The sequence below is a fragment of the Pteronotus mesoamericanus genome, unplaced genomic scaffold, assembly GCF_021234165.1.
Source record: "Pteronotus mesoamericanus isolate MK-2021 breed Mesoamerican mustached bat unplaced genomic scaffold, CSHL_Meso_final contig_50, whole genome shotgun sequence".
NCBI lineage: Eukaryota > Metazoa > Chordata > Mammalia > Chiroptera > Mormoopidae > Pteronotus > Pteronotus mesoamericanus.
Window position 1 is genome coordinate 29900269 of NW_026555186.1, and position 17857 is coordinate 29918125.

General features: G+C 34.7%; 1 protein-coding gene across 1 annotated transcript in view; it reads right to left on the reverse strand.

Moving 5' to 3' along the window:
- AP3B1 (adaptor related protein complex 3 subunit beta 1) overlaps positions 1-17857 on the reverse strand; it is a 254416-nt gene that overhangs the window by 84204 nt on the left and 152355 nt on the right. Inside the window, exons 18-20 of the mRNA XM_054578514.1 lie at positions 14775-14883; positions 4101-4263; positions 679-820 (exon numbers count right to left, since the gene is read on the reverse strand). Of these exons, the coding sequence (XP_054434489.1) occupies positions 679-820; positions 4101-4263; positions 14775-14883 (414 nt within the window). The remainder of the gene's footprint in view (positions 1-678; positions 821-4100; positions 4264-14774; positions 14884-17857) is intronic.

Here is a 17857-nt window from a genome sequence, read left to right on the forward strand (position 1 = left end):
AAGTCTGAATTTTAAATTAATGACTGTATTTTTACAATTTATACTTTCATGATTTTGCTGCTAGGCAGAAAAGGTTAAAGGTTAAAAGTATAACAAAAAACATTATTATTCTATTACAGAAGTGGTTCTTACCTTTGTTTTCAAATACAGGGCTACTGAATTTTTATTAGTTATGGGATATATATACTTTGATTAAAACTTTAAAAATATTCTATTATCCAAAATATCAGATATTTTGAAAAGGGTATTAGTCTCAATTTCTTATGCCGCATGTACATTTATATATATTCCTTTGTTCAATAGTATATCTGTATTTCCTTTTACTTCCCATTAGCAAAGGCCTCCCTTGTCACATCCTAGCCAAGGACAACAAAGGCTGGATTCATAAACACTGAGCTCTTTAATTTCAATGGCAAAGGATGAAGTTAAAAAAAGTTTTTAAATTCTCTGAACGGCTGAGTTACAAGGGAAGCCATTATCTAGAAAAAAATAATGTAAAATCATATGTGTGGATGAATGAAGAGAAAGTTTATTTTAGCTGTCAGTGACAATGTTAAATTTCCTTCTTAGTTTCTTGATTTTCTACAAAACACTAATTTTCAGAAATATTTATTCTTAACTGGGAAAAGTCTATACAAATATTTACTTTTCATTACAACAAATGTGTAACCCTCTTACCTTAGTGACTTTTCTGGATTTAGATTCACTGTCTGATTCTGATTCAGATTCTGAAGAACTGTCTTCAATTGAACTAGATTCTGCACTGGAAGAATCTGAAGTTTCAGATTTTTCGTTTTCTTTCTTCCCATCTTCAGCATCACTGTGTATAATAATAAATTTTGAAATATCAATGTTAAATCCTTTATATAAACAAATTTAAGCAGTTTAAGAAATCAAATAGCAAATGTTGCTATATTTGCCCATTTTGTCTATAAATCAGAACTTTTACTAAAATAAGAGTATTTCACTGAGAACCACTTCTTTTTAGTATTTAAAAAAATGATAAATATGGTTTCAAAATCTCAGAACATATTAGTGAAGTAATAATGAAAGTTGTATTATCTATAACCAAATAAATCAGAACGCATTCAAAACCAATTATAGGAGTACATCATATATCCTCAAACGCAAAAGATCATAAAATAACCTAAATGATATACTAAGTAGAAAAAAAACAATTAAATGTTTGATTTACCAGAAATATACATTAGGTGCTAACAGTAAAACTTCAAAGGTACTTGGGCTGATTTTAAAATGTTGTCTCAAAATACTAAACGTTCATTAATAAGTTTAAGTATTTATACATGTACTTTTGCTAAAACAGACTTACATTTTATAAATTTTTCTGTCCAAGAAAATTATTTACATATGTTCCTAAATGTGACCCTAAAACATATTATGAGAAAATGTTAACCAATTCAAAAGAGAATTCTTCTAATGTACTAAGGTTTACTAAAAAGTAAGATAATCAAATATAAACTTTTTAAAACTTTGCTTTAATCTTTATTGTTTTTTCCATTACCGTTTAGTCCCCTTACATTCCCCCTCCCCCCAGCAATCGCCAGACCGTTGTCCATGGCCATGAGTCCTTTATCCTTTTTGCTCAAATGATCAAACCTAAATGCTGATGCCATTCATTCATTTGTTCACCCCCTCCCTCATTTAACAGATACTTATCAACTGCCCACCATGTGTTGGCACTGTTGGTGCTGAGGATAACAATGGTTAGTATGATACAGATGGTCTCCATGTGCCTTCCTTACAGAGTCTGTTGTCCATTGGAAGACATGGAGAAACAAGATGGCATTTACAATAAAGTATGGTACGTAATAAAGCATAGCGTGCCATGAGAACATGTGGAGGGTCATCACAACAAATTTAATGAAAATTGGGAAGGCTTCCTAGAAGAGACACATAGGTTGAGAAACAGAAATAAGGCAGGGAGAGGGTAGGGGGGTAGCTCTCCAAGGAAAAGGATTACATGTAAGATAGCCAAAAGGTCTCAGGGGAAAAGGAATGCCTTGCGGTCATGACATTTTCTCAAAACGAAAGGTGTAGCTCTCCTTACCTCCTTACCGTATGCATGTGTGTGTGTTTAAGATTCTATCTTGTGCCAGGTGGGTTAGGAAGATCATACCAATCATTTAATTTAGACATTCCACCATATTTTTACTGGGTGCATTATTATCCTATAGCATTCAGGAAAATTAAGTAACTTGCTCAAGGACCCGTAGTCAGGAGGACAGAATTGTAGTTTGAACTCATGTCTTTCTTACTCTGAAGACCATACTGTCCCTACTACACCATGTTATCTCCCTTCAACTGAAAACACTTTGGAGTATAAAATTCAAATTGAGTCATAAATAATTATGATTATTTATGGGTGGTTTTGAAGATATTTAAAGCTCCTTAGCTTTAGAAAACTATCATGCAGTTATACTGGCACAGTTTTAAAAAAAAATTCTAAAAGAATGCAGAAAAACATACAGGAGAGAGAGTAGTGAGGCAAGGGAAGAATCAATATTTCCTAGAATTGATTTTTTTGTGGGGAAATATGATGGCTGTTTATTAAAAATGGAGTCATGGTAACATCTCAGAGCACATGTAATTATATTTGATGACTAAAAAATATGTTGTTGTTTTTCCCTAGCAAAGAAGAGCAATTTATTATCCCCAATTCAATGCTTAAAACACATACTTAAAAATATAAGGTTTAGAAAGCATCTGAGATTCCTTTTGATATAATAAACAATTCTTTTAAATTCAAACATGGCTAAAGCGAAAAGTCCATTTCTGAATGAAAAAAAATAATGAAACTAACCTAATACGTGATTATAAATTTCTAGCACACTGGCTTTTGTTCACTGAAAAAATATTTAGTGCACTGAACCAAACTTTCTTTTCCTAGAAATAAGATACTTCTTATCAACTATGTAATCATAACTATTCTGGTATTAAACCAGTACTAACGAATTTCTCTCAAAGAAAAGGCTATTACAAACCAAGTAACTCCTTTGCTGCAACAAGGAGTAATTCTGAACATATTTAACTTCTAGCATTTGAGATAAGATTTTAAAGGTAAAAGTGTTATTTTGTTATGCATCACTCAATTTTGATGGGTAATTATTGTTTACCTTACTACTTAGAGTTTCAGATGTTAATCTAATGAAAAGAATTTACTGGTAACTAGCTTTTTAACTTTGCAATGATGAAAAGCCTGTATTAATTTAACCTACAGATTTCATTTGTTCTGAACAGGAAAAACAATATAAATCACTTTTAAAATCATTAAATCCTGACTTAAATTAATAAAGTCATAATTAGGGTATTATGCTGTGTTTGTTATGGAAGTGGCAGGGCGAGCTGCTTTAATTACTGTCTGTAATAAAAGGAGCAGAGAGCGTACTGCGCCCCAATCAGTGCTGTCAGCCACGACTGAGCTGGGCTGCGAGCTCATCAAGTGAGCGGGCAGCAGGCTCCTGGGGAAAGGGCCATCATGTCTGCAGAGGCCACTCGCTGACAGCAGCGAGGAAAACAGACTCTTACAATTCAAGGTATCAGCCCCAATTACTTAAAATTTTAATGACACTTTAATACATGATAATGTTGTTGATAATGGGAGATCTTAAAAAGCGCTAACACTTATATATCTTATGACCGTCTTCCTTCACGGCCCTTGACTCTAATATTTGGATCATAATCTTTTTAATATAACATTATTTAGAAAAATCAATTGTCTTGGTTACATAATGGCAAAGTGTTGAAGGATTTAATTTTAGCCCTCAGCAAAATCGCTACGAAAGGTAATTAAGTGTTTCATACCTACTGCTTGATCACTTAACTCAGCCTTCCAAGGTTATACCAATTTTTGAAATATAGCCCCAAGATTTGTTCAAGTTCAAAATGAAAACTAAGCATTGTAAGTAGTAGAATAACATAATTTAGAATTAGTATTCTAAATTAATTTTACAAGATTTAATATCTGTTCAGGAAAATATATACACACTTATTTCTCACTCTATGAATTACAGGGATACGTTAGCCTGGCAGAAAATATCACAGAATTATTTTTTGAATAAAATTCTGAGAAAATAATTCACCCTCTCTCTTTGGTTTTAGAGTCCCTCTTGGCTGCTCTTTTGTCTTCTACTCCGGACTCACTCCCGCTGTCACTCCCGCTGTCGCTGGAGGAGTCCTCACTGCTGTCGTCACTGCTGCCTCCCTCCTCGACTTGTTCTCCACTCTCACTTCCAGATTCACTCTCTGAAAAAATAGAACCAGGTGTTCTTTGATTTATAGCCATTTAATTATACATAAGGACACAAGTAACTTAATATTCATCACGAATGGAACCAGATGTTGAATTTTAGTTCACTCAACGCCACTTATTACACGTCCTCTCTCCACACTCCAATCATGCAGACTTCTGGGGTCCTGCAGCACGGTGAGTGTGGAGGGACTCCACAAGACACAGAGGGGCTCTGAGAACGGCTGGGAAAAGCAAAGATGGACCAAGGAAGCAAGCCGAATCTGATAGAATCTCACTTTCAAACCCAAAAGTATCTAGCTATGGCAAAGCTTTTTACAAAAATGATACAAGGATAATACAAGGATAAAAATAATTTTTAACTCTTCTATTGATAACGGGAAATTTAATTTAGAAAAGAAAAAGTTAACAGTGGGGTCTTCTTAAGAACAAATTTTGAGAAGGAAATGAGCCATTCTAATCATCTCCACACATTTCTAAATCCAAGGGCAACAAGCGAAATTACTAAAATCATTATTTTAGCTAGCATAGGAGTTTTCCATAGGTCAAAGAGATGGTAAAGTTACACTGACGAACTATACATTTAAATGTTTTATGTATAAATTATGGTATGCTAGGATTCTTTGGTAGAAGTGCTGCATATAGCATGTTTATATATATTTTAATAATAAAGCACAATTTTTTACCATTTGAAATGATTATAGGTACAGAATGGTATCCTAGATAAAGACAACAAACTGTTGCCCCTCCAGTGGTCTGATGTAGTATCGTTAGGCAGAAACATAACCTGCAGTTAAAATATTATTCTAATAACTTAATAATATCCATTTTATGAGGACTGATTTATGTACCACATAGTAAAAGTGCCTATATTCTTTGGAATAACTTGTATTAGTTAAAAGCATGGGTTCTTAAATTGGAATGCATGGTTCAAATCCTGGCTTGACCACTTTCCAAGTGTAAGACTAAGCATGTTATTCTAACTCTCTGGGTCTCAGTTTCCTATTCTGCACACAAGGATAATAATACTAACTACTTTATAGAGGTGTTATAAAGATTAAATGATTTGAAACATGTAAAGAAGATTGGGATACACAGTGCCTGCCACATGGTAAGGCATTTATAATTATGGGCTTTTACAAAGAGCAAAATTTATTTTACTAAAACTTTACAAAGACAAAACTGCTGAATAAAGATACTCTGAATTTTTTGTGATTTCAAAATTGAACACATGTACATTTATAACTAAGACAACTGGCTAATACCATAAACTATAAAAAGAAATTATAGCATCTAAACTACTCTCATGTTAATTACATGGGAGTTAAACACGAATAAGAATCCAGTTCACTTCAGGCACCATTACTTAAATCTTCAAGTTAGTAATATCCTGAGGGCCTTTGTTCATTGTGAAAATACTTGCTCACTGGGAAACTAATCTCATAACTTCTAATGAGAAAAGTTATCATTTCCCTCTGGTAGCTACAGTAGAACTACTGTAACACAGCTCACTACTCTATGTATTCAGATAAATCTATGAAAAGTCTTACTGTTAATATTTCAAATATGTTTTGAAAAAGGTTAGACTATGGACAGGCATGAGCTTGTGAATAAATGGAATGGAGACAAATATCCACATGACATATTCAACTATACAAATAGGTCTTTCTCAATGGTATAGGTCATTCCTGAAATTCCGTATTTTTTAACAGTAATCTCTGGATTAAAGTACTTTCTCTAGTTCTCCGCGTATTACTTCAGAAGGTAATGTACCACAGATTAATTTATCAGAAACTAAAAACAAAGATTTTGAGAAGGGAAACAGGAAAAAAAAATGAGTGAATTACCTTAGAGTATGGCAGTGGATGACCAAGTAATAGTGAGGGACCTTGATTCCTTAAGGAATAAAGGTTTTAGAAGAAAGACGGTCATTTGATTTTGGGTCAGATATATCCATGAGGTTAATTGTAAGAATGATAGAAAGTAAATCCACTATATTTTTCATTATGCAAAGCACTCATAGAATTTTAGTACTGCAGAGACTTAAAAAGCACCTAAGTTCCAGTTCAGGTGGGGATCCAACATTCATATCATGGGGATGCCAGAAGGAGAAGAGAGAGAGCAAGAAATTGAAAACCAATTTGAAAAAATAATGACAGAAATCTTCCCTAACCTGGTAAAAGAAATAGACATACAAGTACAGGAAGCACACACTCTCCCAAATGAACTCTAAGAGGTCCACACTGAGACACATCATAATTAAAGCGCAAAAGGTTAAAGACAAAGAGAGAATATTAAAAGCAGCAAGACAAAAGCAAGTAGTTATCTACAAGAGAGTTCCCGTAAGACTGTCAGCTGATTTCTTAACAGAAATTTTACAGATCAGAAGGGAGTGGCAAGAAATCTTCAACATGATGACAGGTAAGTACCTACAATCAAGATTACTCTACTCAGCAATGCTATAATTTAGAATCAAAGGACAGGCAAGAAAAAGCAAAGTAGTTCCTCACCACCAAATCAGTATTATGTGAAATATTAAAAGATTTTCCTTCAGAAGAAGAGAGAAAAGGAAAAGATAGGGGACAAGTATGTAGACGCTGAGCCCACTTGCTATTGCCCCCGACTCAGATACTTGGCTGACCTTCTGAAAAATAAACTAAATATTCAATAGAACCTTAGCTGACATGAAGTTTGGGAGCCAAGGAGTACAGAAGACACTTCACAACATGTGCAGGTGAAGGTGAGACAGGCGGAGCTGCCAGAAGTTGGATGACCCACCCTAGGACCATGAGCTGAAAAATGCCAGAGATGGATCCAGAAAGAGAAGACAGAAGGCAAACACCAAACGGTGCTGATACAAATTCCGCCTCATTTTTCTTCAGAAGTTGCATTAATTTTTTCTTTCACATAGCCTTTTAATATTTCTTCCTTTGCTTCCACTGTATTTCAACTAATTAACTATTCTTTGTCTTTTATTTTTTATTCTTTATATTTAGATCTTTATTTTTTAGTTTTATTTCTATTTCAAATCTCATATTGTACCCATACTGTCTTGCTCCATTTTGCTTTCTTCCTGCCCTTTCTTATTTTTGTTGTAAATTTTATTTTCCCCACCCTACACCTTGTTCCTATTCCTTACTATTTCTCCCACCTCTCTCCTCTCAAAAATCATTCTTCCTTCCTGTAGTCAGCTCACATTCTTTTTCCCCTTCATACAGCACTCTTATTTTCATTCCACCTTGATAAATTGTGGCTTATTTGGCATGGATATTACGATTATGGCTGTTCTTCAACTGTATTCCTAGTTGTTCACTATTTTATTTTATTTCAGACCTCATAGGTTATTTTCCCCCTGTTGCAGTCCATCTTCCTTTCCTCCTGCCTTTGCTTATTTGAGTTTGGAATTTTATTTTTTTCCTTTGCTTAGCCTGGATTCTATTCCTTACTGTTACTATTTCTCCTCCTTCTATCTTCTCCAAATCATTTTTATTTACTGTAGATATCTCATATTCTCTTTTTCCTGTCATATAACATTCTTATTCTCTTTCTACTTTTATTAATTTTTGCTGAGCTGTTATTTTTATTGACCCTGTTGTGGTTTTTCTGCAATTTTGCTTCCTTTGGTTCACTACTTTTAAAATTCTACTTAAAATCTCTTATTACACCCTTCCCTTTTCTTATTCCATTCTCTCATCCCCTTCTCTGTTTTACTTATGTTTTAAATTTTATTTGTTCCCTTCCTTTCTCTGTTTCTATTCCCTATTATTATTATTTCTCCTCCCTCTTCCCACTCAAAATCATTTTTCTCTCCTTTAGTAGTCTCATACTTTTTCCTATCTTATAATATCCTTAAGATCTCTCCACCTTTATTAATCTTTGCTCAAATGCTGTTGATATTGCTAATGTAATGGGGGCTATTTTTGCTGGTGTGGGTTTGTTTTCCTGGGTAGTACTGCTTTGTTAACCAGCACCTATACAACACCATACAAGACAAGGTGGGGGCTGTGACTCCCAGTCAGCCTGCTGGAAAGGAGAACCCATTGACGAATGAGTCATCAGTAATCAAAGCCCAAGTATAACAAGAGCGCCCACATAAAATGAATAAAGGGCAATCCTAGAGCATCCACATCAGAAAATCAAAGAGACGGCACCACTGAGTCCATAGAACTCCCACCACAGAAATCTGCTCCACAAAGACAGGCAGGCAAAGCAGAGCAACCTAAAATGCAGAAACAAATAAAAAGAATCACCTAAAATGAGGAGTCAAAGAATTAACCCCAATTGAAAGGAAGAATCTCCAGAAAAAGAGCTAAATGAAATTGAAGCAAGCGATCTATCTGACATAGAATTCAAAATATAGGTTATAAGGATGCTCAAGGAACTCAGTGAGAACTACAAGGAACCTTATGGGAGCTACAGAAGCATGAAAAAGGACACAAACTATGAAAAAGAACCAGAAAGAAATGAAGAATACAATATCTAAAATGAAAAAAAAAACCCCCACACACTAGAAGGAATTAAAAGCAGTCTAGATTAAGCAGAGGACCAAATCAGTGAGCTGGGAGACACAGTAGAAAGACATCCAGTTAGAGCAACAAAATGAAAAAAGAGTCAAAAAGGATGAGGATAGTTTAAGGGAGCTTTAGGACAACATGAAGTGTAACAAAATTTGCATCATAGGAATATCAGAAGGAGAAGAAAAGGAGCAAGGGATAGAAAACCTCTTTGAAAAAGTGACAGAACACTTCCCTAACATGGTAAGGGAAAAAGTCACGCAAGTTCAGGATGCACAGGGTGCCCAATCAAGATGAACCCAAAGAGGTTTACTCCAAGACACATCATAATTAAATTGCCAAATTTTAAAGACAAAGAGAGAATCTTAAATGCAGTAACAGAGAAACAGCTAGTAACATACAAGGATACTCCAAAAATCAGCTATCAGCTGATTTTTCTACATAAGCCAGAAAGTACTGGCATGAAATATTCCAGGTATGAAAAGCAAGGACCTATAACCAAGACAACCCTATCCAGAAAGGCTCTTATTTAAAATGGAAGGTGAAGTAAAGAGGTTCCCAGACAAAAGAAGGCTAAAAGAATACATCACCACCAAACCAGCAAGAGATGCTGAAGGGATTTCTATAAAAAGGAGGAGAGAGAGAAACACAGATACAGAAAAAGTGGCAATGAATAAGTACCTATCGATAATAACCTTAAATGTAAATGGATTAAATGCTTCAATCAAAGGACCTGGGGTAACTGAATGGGTAAGAAAACATGACCCACAAATACACTGTCTACCAGAGACCCACCTCAGAACAAAAGATCTACACAGATTGAAAATGAAGGGGTGGGAAAAAAATATTCCAAGCAAACGGACACAAAAAAATCTGGGGTGCAATACTTATATCAGAGAAAATAAGACTTTAAAATAAAAGCCATAAAAAGTGACAAAGAAGATCACTATATAATATTTAAGGTAATGGTCGAACAAGAAGATAAAACTCTTGTAAACATGTATGCAACCAATATAGGAGCATCTAAATATATAAAAAAAATTTTGGAGGACTTCGAGAAAGATATTGACAACAACAAAGTCACTGTAGGGGATTTTAACACTCCACTGTCAACAATGGACAGCTCTTCAAAACAAAGAATCAACAAGGATATTGTGGCACTGAATGACACTCTGCATCAATGGACTTCACTAATATATATAGAAGCCTTCACCCCAAAGAAGAAAAATATACATTCTTTTCAAATGCACATGGAACATTTTCAAAGATAGCCCACATGGTAGGACACAAAACAAGCCTCAACAAATTCAAGAAAATTGAAATCATATCAAGCATGAACTCAGATCACAATAGATTCAAGTTAGAAAGCAACCTCAAGGAAAAAACTCAAAAACATTCATTCAAATAGATGGAGACTGAATTACATGTTATTAAATAATGAGTGGGTCAATAATGAGATCAAGGAAGAAATCAAAAAGTATCTGGAAACAAATGAAAATGAACACACAAAAAATCAAAATCTATGGGACACAGTGAAGGCAGTCCTGAGAGGGAAGTTCATAGCAATACAGGCCAATGTAAAAGAGATATAAAAATCTCAGATGAACAATCTTACATGCACAATAACTAGTGGAACAACAGCAAGCCAGAGTGAGTAGAAGAAAGGAAATAATCAAGATCAGGGCAGAATTAAATGACATAGAGACTAAACAACAATTCAAAGGATCAATAAATCCAGGAGCTGGTTCAGTGAAAAGATAAACAAAGTTGATAAACCTCTAACCAGACTCATCAAGAAAAAAAAAAGAGAGAGGACTCAAATAAAAAAATCAGAAATGAAAGAGAAGTTACAACCAATACCACAGAAATGCAAAGGATTGTAAGAAATTACTATGAACACCTATATAGCAAGATATTGGACAACCTGGGCAAAATGGACAAATTTTTAGAAACACATAATCTTACAAAACTGAATCAAAAAGCAAACAGCCTGAATAGACTAATAACAACTAGTGAAACTGGAGCAGTAATCAAAACACTCCCTGCACACAAAAGCCCTGGACTGGATGGTTTCCTAGGTAAATTTTACCAAATATTTAAGGAATAACTAACCCCTATCCTTCTAAAACTATTCCAAAAAATTCAAGAGACAGGAAGACTCCCAAACTTTTTATGAGGCCAGTATTATCCTAATTCAAAAACCAGGTAAAGACACAAGAAAGAAAAAAAACTACAGGCCAAGCTCTCTGATGAACAAAGATGCTAAAATCCTCAACAAAATATTGGTAATTCAGATTCAGAAATACATTAAGGAGATCATACAGCATGATCACGTGGGATTGACCCCCGGGATGCAAGGATAGTATAATATTTGCTAATCAATAAATATAATACACCAAATAAATAAAATGAAGGACAAAAGTGACATGATCATATCAATAGATGATGAAAAAGCATTTGATAAAGTACAGCACCCATTTATGATAAAAACACTCAGCAAGTGGTAAGAAAGGTAGCATATCTCACCATAATAAAGGCCATATATTAGAAACCTACACCTGACATTATATTCAACAGGCAAAAACTAAAAGCTTTCCCTTCAAGATCAGGAACAAGACAAGGATATCCACTTTCACCACTCTTATTTTTATAGTACTATAAATTCTAGCCACAGCTATCAGACAAGAAAAAGAAATAAAAGGCATCCAAATTGGAGAGGAAGTAAAACTGTTATTAGTAGCAGATGACATGAAAATGTACATAGAAAAACGCTATAGCCGTGGCTGGTCTGACTCAGTGGACTGAGTGCCAGCCTGCAAACCAAATGGTTGCCAGTTCGATTCCCAGTCAAGGCATATGCCTGCGTTGTGGGCCAGGTACCCCAGTAGGTGGCATGCGAGAGGCAACCACACATTGATTGTTTTTCTCCCTCTTTCTCCTTCCCTTCTCCTCTCTCTAAAAGAGAAATAAAAACCTTTTTTTAAAAAAGAAAGAAAAGAAAAATGCTATAGTCTCCACCAAAAAACTACTCAACCTAATAAGTATATTTGGCAAAATAGCAGAATACAATGTCAATATTCAGAAGTCATTGGCATTCTTGTACACCAATAACAAAACATCACAAACTGAACTAGGGGGAAAAATCCCATTTACTATAGTAACAAGAGAAATAAAGTTCCTAGGAATAAATTTAACCAAGGAAGTAAAAGATCTGTACTCGGAAAACTACAGAACACTGAAGAGAGAAATTAAGGAATATACAAATAAATGGAGGCATATACCATGGTTCATGGATTGGACAAATTAATATCATTAATATGTCCATACTATCCAAAGCAATCCATAGATTCAACACAATTCCTATTAAAATACCAATGGCATATTTCACAGATCTTGAACAAATATTTCAAAATTTTATATGGAACCAAAAAAAACCCCAAACAGACCAAACAAACAAAAACCCCCAAATAGCCTCAGCTATCTTGAGAAGAGCAAAGTAGGAGGGATCATAATACCTGATATCAAACTATACTGCAAGGCCACTGTCTTTAAAATAGTCTGGTACTGGTATGAGAACAAACACTTAGATCAATGGAACAGAACAGAGAACCCAGAAATAAACCCAAGTCTCTATGATCAATTAATATTCGACAAAGAGGGCACAGGCATACAATGGAGTAAAGATGTCCTTTTCAATAAATGATGTTGGGAGGACAGGACTGGCACATGCAAAAAAATGAAACTAGACCACCAGCTTACACCATATACTACAATATACTCAAACTGGATAAAAGACTTAAATATAAGTCATGACACCATAAATGTTCTAGAGGAAAACATAGGCAGGAAAATTTCATATATCCCATGTAGCAATATTTTTGCTGATATATCTCCTAGGGCAAGGGAAATAAACAAATAGGGCTACATCAAACTAAAAAGCCTCTGCACGGCTAAGGAAGCCATTAGCAAAATGAAAAGGGAACAGACTGTATGGGAACATAATTGCCAATGATATATCAGACAAGGGTTTTATGTTCAAAATATATAAAGAAACCACATGACTCTACACCAGGAAGACGAGCAATCCAATTAAAAAATGGGCAAAGGACCTGAATAGACACTTCTCCAAAGAGGACATTCAGATGGTCCATAGACATGAAAAGATGCTCAGCATCACTAGCCATCGTAAAGATAAAATTAAAACCACAATGAAATATTACCTCACACCTGTCAGAGTGACCATCATCAATAAATCAACAAACAATAAGTGCTGCAAGGATGTGGAGAAAAGGGAACCCTAGTGCATTATTGTCAGGAATGCAGACTGGTACAGCCATGGTGGAAAAGAGTATGGACTTTTTCCAAAAAACTAAAAATGGAACTGCCTTTTGACCCAGCACATCCACTTCTGGGATTATACCCTAAGAATCCTGAAACACCAATTCAAAGGAATTTATGCACCCCTATGTTCATAGCAGTGCTATTTACAATAGCCAAGTGCTGGAAACAGCCTATTGCCTATCAGTAAATAAGTGGATCAAAAAACTGTGGTACATTTACACAATGAAATACTACACAGCAGAAACAAAGAAGGAACTCCTGCCCCTTGTGACAGCATGGACGGAACTATAGAGTATTATGTTAAGTGAAATAAGCAAGGCAGTGAAAGACAGATACCCTATGATCTTACTTATAAGAGGACTCTAATGAACAAAATAAACTAACAAACACAATAGAACCACACATATGGAAACATGGAACAGACTGAAAGTGACCAGAGGGGAGTGGAGAGGGGAATAATGGTGGAAAGAAGGGGAAGGGGCTAGAGAAAAACATGTATGAATGACCTACGGACGTGGTATGGGAACTGACTGGAAGCAGGGGGTGGGATGGGCAGAGAAGGGCAAAAGGGGGAAAATTGGGACAACTGTAAAAGAACAACAATAAAAAAGGATTAATGAAGAAGAGAAGATAAAAATATGAACAAAATGACAAATACATATCTAGCAACAAGTGAATCTAAAAAACAAAATAAATGAACAAGCAGAACAGAACCAGACTCATAGACCCAGACCACAAACCATTTTGATGGTTGCCAAAAGGGAGGAGGTTTAGGGGGATGGGTGAAAAAGCTGAAGGGATTAAGAAGTCCAAATGAGTATTACAGTACAGCCAAGGGGATGTAACATACAGCATAGGGAAATAGTCAACAGTGCTCTAATAACTATGTATGTGTTGGATGGGTATGAGATTTATTGGGATGATCATTTAGTAACATATATATTGTCCAATCACTGGGGCATACACCTGAAACTAATATAATGTTGTATGCCAACTGTAATTGAAAAATAAAAAATGATTTAAAAAGAAGCATCTAACTCTGTGTCTTGATTTATTAGGATACAGCTAGGTAAGTGCTATTTACATAGCTAAAATCCAGGACTTAAAAATCTTTCCAATTTAGCATTCTTTTAATTGTATTTTGTTGCCCTCAATCTTTTAACTCTTGGTTTCTTTATAATACACAGAGATTTATTAATTTTAGTTTTATCTCTATACAGGTTCATGTAGAAATAAAAGAATATAAAATGGATGAGGAACAGACTGCTCAGTATTTAAAATAAACTTTGTATTTTTATCTAAAAATGTTACTTTTTAAAAGGCACCACTAAAGGCTTATCAAAAGTAAAATTATGTTTTTCAATACACCAATGAATATAATACACAGTGTAGGTTAGAATTCAGAAAAGCATGAGTTTCTTTTTCAACTCTTTTATTGATTAGCTCTGTGTACAAAAGGCAGTATCAAATAAGAAGGGATTGGAAATTACTTTGAAAACTAAACAGAGCTATGCAAATCAAAGGAATTATTATAATAGCATACACTTTTTAAAAGCTCACTTGTTGAATATTATGTAGTAGGTCTTATTGTTTTGTTGGAGGCATAGCATGGAAATGACAGTGAATGTTTTTTAATAAACTGTAAAGCCTACCACTGTCACTGCTGCTATCGGAAGAGTCTTCTTCCTCCTCAGATTCGGAATAGAATTTCTTAGGAGGGTTCTCTTTCTTTGCTTTTCCTGATGGTATCCTTTCTTTTGCCTGTTTAAAAAAGAGTAAAAATGTAAATATAAAGGAATTCTAATAGACAATTCAGTCTTCTGGCAAACTCAATCATTCCGAATACACTGTGAATGCGGAAGAAAGTTTAAGGAGTCAACAGAGAAGGTAGCTGTGACAAGTCCTGGCATTAAGGCTGATTCCTCATTACCTTTGAATAGAAAAACACAAACTCTCAGGGCTCATTTCATGTTAGATCAACAACCTTATTTTACATACAATTTTAAACACTTTTGTATTTGTTGGTCCACAGAAGATTAAAAGTATAAAGCCTCAAAGAGATGAGGGCGCTTAGAGGTAGACACAATAATAGCAATAAGAAATGCAAATTCCCAGCTTGAGATTGAGGTAAGAGAAAAAAAATGAAAATACTTACTGTAGGTAATAAGTAGCCCTAATCTTCTCAACAGTCTAAACCCTGGAGTAACCCTTGACTTCTTTCTCTCACTTCCTAAACATATAATCCATCGAGAAAGCTTTCTAGCCAACTTGTTCCTTTAACACCTTGGTCAGAGCCATCTCTCTCTCCTGGATTACTGCTAACTGGTCATCCCACGCCTAACCCCCACTACAAGTTTGCTCAACACAGCAGCCAGAAAAATCCTATTAAAATCTAAGTCTGACTATAATATTGACTATATTCCCTATATTGTACTTTATATCCCCATGACTATTTAATCCATTCGCCTTTTAATAACTGTGTATGACACCAGGTAGGTACTAGAATTATTAGAGTATCACTTCACAAAATTATGTAATTGTCTAACCACTGTTCTGTATGCCTGAAATTAATATATAATAATATTGAATGTCAACTGTAATAAAAATTTTTTTTTAATTTTTAAAAAAACCCTAAAGTATGATCAAGCCTGGTTGGTTTGAAACCCTGCCAATAGCTGCCCATTTCACTCAGAGAAAAAACAGCCTCAGTCCTTACAACAGTCTGCATGGCCCTACACACCCATGTCCACCCCTTGTCTATCGGGCCTCCTGCTGCTGCTCTCTCTGCTGCCCACTCTGTTCCAGCCATTCCTGACAGCTGCTTCAAACACGCCAGGCAAGCACCCACCTTAGGGACTTTCCCCCAGATGTTCCCACTTCCAATCCCTCCCCCAGGGAGCTCCCTCACTTCCTTCACATCTTTGCACAAATGTCTCCTCAGGAAGGACCAATCTATTTAAAATTCCAACCTCCCATGCTTTGCTCTAATCTTTTTCTTTTCCCCATCATAGCACTCCTTACTTTCTAACATACTATACTATTTGTATATTAACTTTTCTTGTTAGTTTATGCCTGCGAGAATGTCAGCTTCCAGAGAGCAGGGATTCTTGGATATTTTGTACACAGATACCTGGCACAGTAATTATTAGTTTTTTGAAGAGCCCTTAAAGACTCCAATACGTGTACTGTAGTAAAATAATTATTTTCATAATTGTCACCTTCATTTATCAAGAAAAATTAAGTCATGTTTCATACACTCTCATTTAAAGCACAGGGAAATGCATGTTTTTTAAAAGGTCAAAATGGTTCAGACTCACTTATTTATCACACTTTTAACTGAGTTTCTACTATGTGCTAATTTTCTAGACTATACATTCCACTGTAACGGAATTTACAGCATGATAAAGCTCCTTATTCAAGAACACTGGATGCATGTTAGGATCACATGAGAAATTTTTTAAAATACTTAAAGAAATAATAAATATACTAACGCTAAAAGCAAATACCTGAGATTTACCTCCTAAGATTCTGATTTAATTGGTCTGGTGCAAGTCTGACATAGGCTCGGTTTGTTTCAAGATCTCCACTGAAAATCACTGATCTTAAAGAACTTTAAGGGCTTAAGATGTGCTTCATAACAAGATAAGCTTCAGTAACCTAGAAAATTACTATATCGACAGTTATAGAAAGATGAGTAAAAATTACTTGAATATACGTGAATAAGATACTTATATAATATCAGCAATACTGCTTTCTTTTTATATATTTATAATGCTCTGTACTCCCAATATGCATATAGTATTCCATGAACAAAATTTTCCTATATTTAGTAAAAACTGAAGTTCACCTTTTTCTTAAATCCAAAAATCATTTTCTGAAGTCTGGTAAAAAGTGTATCAGATCAATTTACGAGAAAAAATTACTTAATTAGACTATGGCTTTCAGGATAAGACTAAATCGACAAATAAGGGAAATCAGGCTTCTATGCTTAAAGGGCAAATTGACATAGTTATCAACTCTCTATTCATGGAGTGTTAAACAATAAAAATATTTTAATTTTTGTGATGATCTTTTAAGACTATGACAATCATATCATTCTAAGCAAAAGAAACAACAGAGAAAAGAATAGAGAGGCATTAATTTTCAAGTTCCTATGAGGGGTAAAGTATTGATAATAGATGCGTTTATAAAGCAAAATACCCTTGATATGCAAAAGACAGTCTTTCTGTAAATGCAGGGAAAAAGATTTTCTAGAACTAAGCAAAAAAAATTCTAATGGATCTTCAAAACTTACCGGTATCATAATATGCATAGACGTTATACCCGATACCCTAGAAATGGTAGTATGTAATTCAAAATGACTTCCAGCGTCAATCGGACTAGGTTCCCTGTTGTTTTGATTAAGTTCACAGATTATCTAAATGTAGGCCATTTTTCTTACTAAGTTTTATTTCACAGTAACAAGATATGACCCCATAAGATCGCTTTATAGTAAAACTAGGATAACAGTATATTATGTGCATAAAATATATTGATGTGACTTTGGATGGGTGTGAGGTAGAGTGAGAGGCAAGAAAGACTTTATGCATTGTTACAGCTCTCTCTGATATTTTTATATTTAATTGTGTCTTTTATAGTATAATTTTAAGCCAGTATGTCCAGAGACCAATAGATTGAAACTGTTTTCTGCATGGCATCAATGGATAGAAACAGTTTTCTTCAACCAGACGGCATC